This window comes from Indicator indicator, chromosome 1 (genome assembly GCF_027791375.1).
Source record: "Indicator indicator isolate 239-I01 chromosome 1, UM_Iind_1.1, whole genome shotgun sequence".
In the NCBI taxonomy this organism is placed as follows: Eukaryota; Metazoa; Chordata; class Aves; order Piciformes; family Indicatoridae; genus Indicator; species Indicator indicator.
Window position 1 is genome coordinate 12,331,098 of NC_072010.1, and position 11,164 is coordinate 12,342,261.

The 11,164-nt window shown below is 40.2% G+C and overlaps 1 protein-coding gene across 1 annotated transcript; it reads right to left on the reverse strand.

The window, feature by feature from the left end:
* Positions 1 to 61: 61 nt before the first annotated feature.
* FAM76B (family with sequence similarity 76 member B) lies at positions 62 to 10,544 on the reverse strand. Its single transcript, XM_054382706.1, has 11 exons — positions 10,440 to 10,544; positions 10,101 to 10,165; positions 9,700 to 9,754; positions 8,148 to 8,303; positions 7,101 to 7,291; positions 7,036 to 7,044; positions 5,123 to 5,170; positions 4,826 to 4,906; positions 4,021 to 4,156; positions 952 to 1,053; positions 62 to 338 (listed from the first exon to the last, which is right to left on the reverse strand). The coding sequence occupies exons 1-11, from the start codon at positions 10,542 to 10,544 to the stop codon at positions 249 to 251; spliced, it is 1,038 nt and encodes a 345-aa protein (XP_054238681.1). The 3' UTR covers positions 62 to 248.
* Positions 10,545 to 11,164: the final 620 nt, after the last annotated feature.

The window sequence follows — 11,164 nt, forward strand, 5'->3', positions numbered from 1 at the left end:
CAATTGTTTAATACTATTGCTGGCAAAAAGTTTCCAGTATCAAAAAAATAAAAACATTCTTCAAGCCAGTTGAAGTATTTCATCTGAACAGTAACTAAAAAAAGCTGCATATCAATTATAAAAACATGTAGGAAACATGCCAACGAATCTGGTGTGCAAAAATATTTTTTCACTACACAGGTTTTTAAGGGCTCCACAGAATTACTCAAATTTACATTGAGTAGCAAACCTTATCAACAACCAGTTCCTCAAGGAGATGTTAGTATACTCCCACTTTTATCGAACTTTTTACCCTTTGACAATGCTGCAACCTGTTTGAGCAGTTCTCTGTTTTTGGCCTGCAACACAGATAAAAAAAAAAAAGTTTTACGAGTTATTGAAATGTCTCAGAGAATGTCATGCACTAAGTGTCATGTACTAACTTCCCATGGCACCTACAAAACAAATTCTCAGAATCCATATGCTGAGAATATTCAAAGGTGGTAACAATGACTTTTATATGCTTTTTGATACGCACAGAAATATAAACACATTTCCTGTACTACAAACTCTAGCACCTGAGGTATTGCACTGAGTATCTGTTCAACCCGCGATTTGTGAGGCAACTAATTCAGGCTTTCTTCCCAATAAACATGCTCTAGCTGCCATTGATGTTAACACTGAGCCCTTAAATCAGGTTAACAGCACACTGACAACTGATTAAATATCTGAGAACAGACAAAAATATAACATAACCTGTGAGAAAACATGGCAGGTAAGCCTCTTGCTCCTGAGTTAGAAAGCAATTCTTACAGTGAATTTAATCCACGTGGAGACTGTCGACTGCAGAACTGCTGTACACTGCATCTCAACTTAAACATGGTAAGGTACTGTATCATTGCTGTGAGTGAAGAGCATGAATGCAGAACTCCATCTGAAGTATTTCTCAAGTACTGGTAAGCAATTACTCACCTGCAACTGTTCCACAGTTTCCTTATGAGCCTTCTCCATAGTGTTCATCTTTGTTCTCAAGTTAGACTCCTGGTACTGGAAGTCCGCCTTCAGTTCTGTCAACTGAAAACGCAAATCCATACTATGAAGATTCCTTAGATTGTTACAGTATGCCCTCTCTAATCATCATGAAATCTTCATGGAAGCCTCAGAAATCTCAGGAAACACGATTTATTTACTATTGTAGTACTGACAACTTAGTGCTTGAGAAGTAGTTAAAAAAGTACTTATGTCTCTTTTATATGGAGAAAACTCTACTTATCTAATATTGTTTACTCAGGATTTTGTATAAAGAAGGTTAATACTCAACAAAAAAAAAACAAAAAATCCAAATGCAGGACTAATGATTTATATTCTTAGCTCTTCTTTTAGCTGTGAGATACTTATCACATATAACTTATCAGTTATATGGTATGGTAACACATGAAAAATCTTTCATACAAAGACAAGGGAAAGGATTCCCTTTTGTTGTTTTATGCTACGGTTTGTCCTAAACAGAAGTGATACATTCCAGAGTTTCACTGCTTCTCAATCCACAATAATGAATTAAATTGTTATTAGAAGTGCGTCATTAACATGACTTACGATTTAATTCTGAGCCTGTAGTACAGTATTGCTGTCACTGGGTCTCTCCTGAGACAGGCAGAGATCCAGATGGCACACAGCAAGGCAGGTGTTCCTGAACTGTGATATATGCTCCTATCCAAGCAGCTGGATGCTTCTTCTGTAAGCGTGTGCAGCTGTATGAAAAACAACTAACAGCTTGCTGTATATAGACAGAAGTTTTATGAAACTCTTCTTTAAAATGTTTTGTTCCTCAAAACATCCCAGATTTACCTGGCTATTCTGAACTTCTCTGGTCAATTGGATTTACCAGGAAGTGAAGTCTCTTTGCTGGCAAAGGCCACTTACAACAAACCACACCATACATTCCTAAAATGAATACCAACACTGCTATTACCAACTTTATGACGTGTCACATCACATGCAGCGAAACAAGGTATTCAAAAGAACCGTCACATCAAACAGTTCTAAGTAATATGCAGATATCTTGATACAAGGATATATACCCTCACTGTACACAGCCTGCTGCTCAACATATCAGCTTATGGCTGTTGTACAGGATCCCCTGGAACTTACAAAAGCACATACTACAAACTAAGTATTAAAAAAGGACGAGTAGTAGTATTGCACCACAGTAAAATATGCAACTAGATGAGTAAACACCATCTGTGAATATTCAGCAACTTGTGGTCCCTTCTTAATGATCAAGTCTCAGGGTCCCACAGTAATGTCTTAGTGTTTCCCTAATATTTTGTCCAGAAGTGAAATATGTCTAGTACTGCAAACAGTGGTAATAATGTGGCTGAGATCCTGACTCCCAACAAAAAAAAAAAAACGATCAATGAGGATTGTCTATACAGCTGCTGTAGTGGTTTGTTTCTATTATCGTATGTTACACAGTTCACAAGTTTTACTTTGGAGTGCTCCTAAGTGTTCAAATACTGTTCACACACAAAACCTGGGACAAGATCCCAACAGGGAACACCCACAGGCCTGGCTCAGACTTATCTCAGTACACTGTCTTCACTTTTACTATCTTACAGAAGCAACAACAAAAAAGGCTGCAGTGCATTCATTTGTTGTACATTTTTAAGCTGTGCAAACACTGTGCAATGGGTTCAGCTTTTCTTGCCCGTGCAGCAGCTGAAGAAAGTAAGTGACACTCTGAAAATGAGTAACTAATGCCTGAAGGACCCTTTAAGTTCAAAGAATTTTGAGGTCAAATATTTTTAGCAGTGGGGATACTAAAAGTATTAGCTGTTTTTCCTATGGAAACAGCACATAAATTACTGCAGTGGTTATGAGGTGATCAGAGCCTTACTGACTGTCCTTTGCAGAAAATACCTGAAGAGACTCCATGACAGACTGTTCAGATCTTTTACACCAACCACTTAAAGGTATGAAATTGCAAGTACTTCCAATACAAAGTACATTTTAACAGTGATACAAACAAAAAAAGGTTCAATATTCTTTACACAACACATTGAACTGTAGAAATTAAGATACTGAAGTACAATTTAAAAGTGGAAGCATTTTCCTTTCAGGATCAGGGAGCCTTTCTTGGTTATTGATGTTCTGATATACCACCATGTACCCACAGTGAAGACTTTAATTAAAAAATATAGTAAATTTGTAGTATCATTCCATAACCTAGTCAATCCTGGACATTCCAGAGCCATCATTATTGACAGTGTATTAAAAGCATCTAGTTAATCAGAGGGCAGAAAAACTTTGCTCTGCCTTTATCAGAGCTTTTTTATGTATTTGTAATCATTTCTCTCTTCTTGTTAGTCATTAGGTTGTTTGAAGGGTAAATCTTATGTAGAAGTTTCACTGCTACCATCTGTGTCTATTTAGCTTAACTTTTGTTGACTGCCAGGCATCTAATCCAAGCTAGTATCTGGCAATCCACAAAGACTTGATAACTTACACTACACACATGCTGTTCTTTTAAAAATAACAAAATACTCTTCATACACAGTACATGTAAATTTGGACACTAATTCAATGATGGCTACAGCTGCTGTTTTGTTTAAAACTAAAAAACTATGCTAAACGCAAAATCGTTACTACTCTCTATCCTCACTTATCTTGCGTGTCCATCAGCCTGTGTAGGTATCTGGGATCTTTGCTATGACTCCGTTTGGAGTATCTAAACTGCAAATCACTGCATGGCATTTTATCCATCACCTGTGGCACAAGGGCCTAGTAACAGTGAAGCACATGGATGGTTTCTAAATGTCTGAACTGAGGCAAGATGAATTCCTCGTTGACTCAGAGCCAAAGTACATTCTTGATGCAAGTCCCAGACTTGTCCTTTAAATGGTAAGACCTCATTACTCCCTATATAAAATACAATTGTGTCTGATTTCAGTGGGTTTTTTCCTCACCATTTTGACATCGTTAGGAGTCTACAAAATAGAAAGCAAAATGATAAAGTTCTCACTAAGCAGGTGCAACTTTTACCTTTTTATCTTTCTCTAAAATAGTCTGATCTCTTTGCTGCAGAAGACGTTTAAGTGACATTACTTCTTCTTTCAGCTGACTTATGAGGACGAAGTTGTCAGTTCCTCCACTGTCTGCTGACTGATTTATAGAGCTACTAAAAATAAGAAACAATAGTTAATTATGACATCAGTAGGAGAATTTTTTTTTTTAATTTCAAATTGGATAATTAAGCCCACAAACATCCTTAAGGACTAATGCAAAAAAAGTATGTACCTGACAGAAATGGATGCAACTGGCAAATTACCTTACTAATGGAACACATTACATACACCTGCAGAAATATAATTAAGTATTAGCTTTGAGGGGGACAAATATCTTTTGACTGAAGCAGCCACTTTTACTTTTATTCCAACTTTGTGGCCAGAGACAGAATAAAGAGTCTCACACGTTAAGGTTCAAAATACTTCTCTAGCTTGAAGTAGCAGGTTCAACCCTGTATCTAATTGACAAAACACCCATGTTAGGGAATTTCGTTTCTTTGACAATTTTTACCCCATAGATAAGTTTTATTCAAAACAGCTTAAAAGCAGGAAAACAGTGCCAGTTTTCCACAAATAATTTAGTTTACTGTCAGCACTCAGATGTCACCCAATAATCGTGTCTGGCCAGACAGTATTTTCCCCTCCCTCATTCCTCAGACAAAAAAAACTCCCAAAAAACAACACCACAAAACCAAACAAAAAAAAAACCCAGATATAACTGGCCACAAATCAAGAGTTCTATTTGGATGAAATGGCTCAGCTTTATGAAAACGCAACTTTACCTATCTCCATTTGATGGCTTGGATTCCAGTTTGGGTTTTTTCTTTGGAGTTTCATTCTGAATAGCTGCAGTGGATTTATGGCTGAAATCAAACAAAATGTAAACCTAAAGCCTCATGCTATATAGCTCTCTAATATCACCATTTGCTACAGGTAAAATAACTAACTCATGCTCCTAGCTGCAATGCTAGAGACTAGCCAGAAATGCAAGAAAAAAGGGGAGAAAAAGAAAAAAGACAGAGTCTTTAAATGAACACTTCAACATAAATTAAAAGGAAATTAATAAATAATATATTTACCTCTGTTTCCACAGTCCCTGATCTTGTTCTGGACTCAGACTGCTGATTCTGAAATATGCAAAACGCACTTGGTAAGTGACCAAACAGGCCTTTAATTCCATGTTTACTTGAATGGTTTATGTACTTGATAAAAATCCTACACCCTTCTTTTTTTTTTACTTAAGAAAATTAACAATTATGAACTTTCAACTGACAGTTGTATTATCTGTTATATTTGTGACCACTCTTTACTGTGTCAGAATGCTATAGAAATATTTCTTGCTTAAATGTTTACAATATTATAAGACACAAGGGATAGACTTTGAGACTGATGGCTAAACCTTTTTGCTGATACCTCCCAATTTTGTGAGCTTTATATTGCTAATCTCATACTCAGCAAGCTGGTCTAAAGCAGCATTCCAGGGATTCCCACATGGCCACATGAACATGCATGAAGCGCTTATGTGGTGCCATTAGAGCAAATTTAAATTTTGGATCCCAGAAAATAATTGCTTTTCAGGTTTAAACCTTTGTTTTCAATTATTTCACATGCAACTAATAAATACCATTGATATAGAAAGAGTAGAATGTAGAAAATTGCAGGAAATGAAATAGTTCAAATCTGCATTTCTACCTCATTGTCTCATCTTAACACTAACTGAAATGGACAGCGAGAAAGTGCTGTATTTATTGGATTAGAAGCAATGGACCCATGGCTGCCTAGAGAAAAAAGGTGTCAAATCAGGAACACTGTGATTTGTAAGGATATATGCTTACTTTTACAGATTGTAAGTGATTAGAAGCTCTACTCTGTAGTAAAGATTTCACTTTTTTATTTAATCCTTACTATATCTCTGCCACATGCAATAAAATAGATCTAGGCTGTCATAACTCAATTTTCATCAGATTTGAAAGGACATGACCAGTACAGTAACTCCCTGCATGACAAGAATAGTTTTCTTCTTCAAATTGCTAGAAAACCCTAATCTTATTTTTCTTTTTTTTTTTTTTATTTTTAATGTGAAAGTATATGCATTCTCTTCTCCTCATTCGCAGCTTATTTTATTTCTATCTTGAAGTCATGCTTAGCTGGGTAAATTTCAGTCTAAATGAAAAATTATAAGCACCAGAAAAATGAAACTTAGAAAGAAAGTTTTGTGTCTGGGCCACTACCATGGCTGCAGTATTTGCCATCCAACACAAGAAGTTAAATAAGCAGTTCTAAAGCTATGCTGCCATAAGCCTACCAATAAAAACAAGAATCAGGACTATTATTATACTGGCATAAAAAAAAAATAAATTCTGGGATTTACTACTAAATAAACTGGGTATGAACTTCAAAGTTGGGACACTGTATATGCCATGGTTAGAGATGGCAGGCTCAGAAGTTACAGAAGATTAGCCAAAATGGTGTGAAATGTTACTCGAGTGTAACTGAACAGAACAGTAACTGAACTGACTGTGGTATTTCCCTATGTCTGCATCACAGTCATGCACAAACCTATTTCATTATAAAAGCTAGCAAAAAGAGATATGAATTGGTCCTAGACCAAGCATAATCCCTACACCATTGCTTCTGCTTCTCATTTAACCACAAGTGTGTGCACACAAACAAGTCAGGGTGAAGTTAAGCTATGGTGGGGATTCTGAGCAAAGAGTTGTTCTTTGCTCACTGCAACCATGCAACTTTTAACCCATGATGCATGCACATAAGAGAGCAGCTACCACAGAGCAGCCATTGCTTAGAAAACCAAACCAAACTTTATTGCTAAGTAGCCATGCCATGGATTCCTTCTCTAGGCTCACTACTAATTTTGACATTGACCAGTTTGCTGGCTACCAAGAATTTATGCTTTTAGCAGACTTCTCTTCATTCAAACTGTAAGGATACAAGGATTCTGACAGATAACAGAGGAAAAGCATTCTACTGCTGCTTGTGGTATCTCTGTACTAACAGCACAAAAGAGGAACCAATACCTTCAATTTCTGAAATACTTACTTGCTGCTGTGACGATGATGGTGATGGTGGTGATGGTGGTGGTGTTTTGAATGATGCTGGTCTTTCTCAGTAAGAGATGAGGATGAGGAGTTAGAATGTGAAGATCCTAGGCTCTTCCTCTGTTCTTTTGTCTTCTGTAGCACTCTCTTGTAGGACAGTGTGCACAGCCAACACAACAACTTTCCATCAACCTTTTGGGAAATAATTCATAGCAGGTTTTTCCAAGTGTAAGTTGCACTATAAAGACATACTTCAGTATTTTTAAGTGTTTGTTTCACTTCATCTGTTATCTTTGGGGAAAATCCAGACATCTCTGGCATGAGACAACATGACCGTATCTCCAACGTGCACACACTATCATTTAGCAAAGTGAATCTTACTCCATTTATGTTTCTAATTTAAAGTTAGTAAAGATTGCACCTGCTCTGTATTACAGCAGTGACAACAATTTTTTAAAGACACAAATAGCTTAAATACCATGCACCCTCTCTGAAACCATCTATTCCAGACAGAATCAAGATGTCCTGCCAACATGTGACTTATCAAGCAAAATCTTCTGTAAAACCAGCATTATTCTCAGGTTCAGGCAAGAGGCTTTTGAGGTCATTGCATCAGCACCTTCTGGAATGAGAAAGTGGCACCCACCAAAGCTATCTAAGAAACCAGAACACAAAGGGCTGCTCAGTGCAGTCTATCTCTCTGGTGCTGCACTTTCAGGCAAGGCAGGCAAATCAGAAGAGGTGAAGTGACAGATTCAAGTTACAGGCATAAACAAGACACCACAGAAGGGAAGAAAAAAAAAAAAAACAAAACCACAAAAACCAAACCAACAACAAAACCATCAAAGCACCAGAAACTGTTCAGCTGCTTAACCTCTGTTCCTAGTAGCTAACATAATACCAAGTTGTGAAATTTAGTTCAAGTACTATAAAGGAGAGAACAACAACTTAAATCTAGTATTAGTGAACTTAAGATACGTTCCTATTAATCACTCTCTTATGAAAGAGGAATGCTGCCTGTCCTCTGCAGCTGTGGAGCAAAGCCTACCTTCCTTCTTCCCTCCTCTTTCCGATCAAAAGCACACTGCTGCTTGCACTGCTCGCATGTCTGTGGCGGGCCGTACTTCTTCTCCGAGTTGGTGCAACGCTGACATTTTGTGCCAATAAATGCTGCAATAATGTTACAATACTGACAAGGCTTGGGCTGAAAAACAGGAAAGTTGAATTGAAGTTAATACATTGACAGGTTCATTACAGAACACAAGTATTTCAAATCGTACAACGATGCTTCTAAAGTAATAATGTTTCATATCTTAACTACCTTAAAGAATCTTTTTCCTACAATTTCTGTCTTCAGGAGTAAACCTTTCCCCTAAAACAACACTCCTTCAATTGTGAGAGTATGGGTTTCCCATGAAAACCCAGGTACATACTCCATAAAACACAAATAATTCTTGCCTTTTCTAGAATATAATGACACTTTCTTTGTTTTACTACATTACTAAACACGTTACCTAAACTTTAAAAGCAAGTAATTTTTTGGACTGGAAGTTTCTGAAGACATCCCCCCCTCCCTTGCTATACTCAGGGATTTGATAACACCACAGCTTCAAGATTAGTAATCTGGTCTCTGCAATTCTGCAGGAAACTCAAAAAAAACCCAACCTCCCACAACTTAACACACCATGAGGTTTGGTTATCAAGTTTTTTATCACTTAACTAGAATAATATGCTGCTGGAAAATTGCTGTCAGCTTTCAAAGGTTAGAAATGGCTTTATTATCTTCAATTCCATTTTATGATGAACTACTTATAAAAAACATTGCTAGGTTTGCCTTGCACTTCATTTTGCTAGATTTTAAGCCTCTGAAGGAATGTCATTTGTTCAGTTTACATTTACATTCAGAAAATGCTTGACTACATACCAACCGTTGTTACATTTCTCAAATGAGTTTCATCTAATATGGTTTATGTCAAGCATATAGAAAATACACACTTTTGTTTCACAACATTATCTTGATACCCTCTATAAACCAGTATCTACAGAGTGTTCAGAGACAACGTGTGTACTAAAAAAAAGTAATGTTCCTGAGAGAATTGAAGCTGAAATTCAGGATGAAAAAACCACAATGTAACATGAATAAAGTTAATACTTATAAAATCTTTCCTACTTAATAGCTGAATACTCATCAACATGCATTTAAATTTTTTAAGACTTACATAACACAGTATGGTATTATTAGATTTGTACATTTACCTCTCATTAAAAACACAGCTAGATAACTGTTTTTCTGCCATCAAGCATGCATTTATGAGAACATGCAAAGAATAACTTTACATGCAGAATGTGAAATAACATTGGTTTTGGTATTAATAGCTATATTGCAGTTAGTCATAACCGTTAAACTACATTCAACCACAATGGATGTCAATTTGAAAAGAGAAGCAGTAAACCATGAAGGAAGTCAAGAGTTGCAAGCAATCCTTATCACCTTTCCACAACCCCTTTTCCATTTTTTCCCCCCAAAGAGGAAAAATCAGAAGTTTAGTTACAAATGAACTTGTTTCAATTTAAAACATAAGAGCTAAGAGCCTACTCACCGTTCCGAACTGCTTGACGTTTTGGGCACACTTCTTGCATATCGTATTAGTTTTGCTAAAGATAAAATTGCATAATGTTGAATTCAGCGACAAACACACACCTTGAAATTCTTTCCCATGCAATTACTGGAAAACACACATGCAAACACACACTGTGGTAAAAGCAGTTAACGGTAAGTGAACAACTAATACTGTGCTGCATTTATGCAACACACTCGTGTCGCCGGAGCAGGCAGGTTATTTCACTGTGGTTCTGCCCTCTTTACTGTCTCCGTCGGAGTGAATTTCCGCCGTCACGAGAGGTCATGCCTGTGGACCAGCTGTTCCCCTGCAGGTCCACCGACTGCCTGCGGCAGGACTTCAGCAGATCACGCACAGGGCGAGGCGGAACCCTCCCATACCTCTCCTGCTGGAACTCCGACCGGCAATATGTGCATTTTACGATTGGGTGGGCGATCCGGCACTCCTGAGGAGAGAAGAGCAACGTTACTTCCCTTTGCCAGAGCCACAAAACGCTCAAACCCGCTTCATCCCGCACTCCGCGGCCGGTGCCCCACCAGGCGCTGCCTAAAGGGAGTCCAGCCGCGCTAGTGTCAGCCTCCCCGGAACAGGGCCGCCGCCACCTTCCTCTTTCCCCCCGAGAAGCCAACAGCTGCGAGCGCCCCGGCGACGGGGGGCCCATCGCTGTAAGCGCTGCCCTGCGCCTCAGACCCCCGCGCCTCGCCTCAGCGCCGCCATACCTTGCACAGCTGCTGGCCCTGGGAGAGCTCCTCGAAGGGGTACCGCTGGTTGCACTTGGTGCAGGCATAAAGAGCCGGGGCGGCCGCCGTGGCCGCAGCCGCCATCCGCGCCGCGGCAGGCGGGGCGGACACGAAGGGGGGGCGAGGGAGGGGAAGAGGGAGGTGCCGGGGCGAGGGCCGGAGCGGCCGTCTAGGCCGCCACCGAGAAGCCGCCGCCGCAGCCCCCCCCCTCCTACCGCTGCGCCTGAGGAGAGCGCCCCGCCACCGCCCTAGGCCCTGCGCCGAGCCCGCGCCGCTCAGCCGCGTCCCCCTTGTGTCGGTGTCGGCATCAGCGTCACCCCCGCGCCCCCCGCCCTTCCCTCCGCCCCGGGCTCGGGCTCCGGCGGCAGCCAATCACCGCCTCGCGCCAAACCTGCCTTCAAAACTCGCCGCCCAATCACCGCCCCCGCTTCCCCCGCCGCCGCCAATCCTGCCGCGGGCGCCCTGCCCTGTGCTGGGTGATGATTGGATGGCCTCGCAGCTGCGGTGAAAATTGTACCGCCCAGGCAGACTTGTGCTTCCTGACTGGTTGCAGTGCGGACGCTCACTTTGACAAAGACCATCCTCTTCCGCCGCCTGCTCTCCGCGCGTGTGCGGTAGGCCCTGTGCGCCACACACGAATCCTGTGGCCGCTCGCTCCTCCCTGCGCAAGCGATTGGCTGCAGGAGGCCTTTCCGCCTATGTTG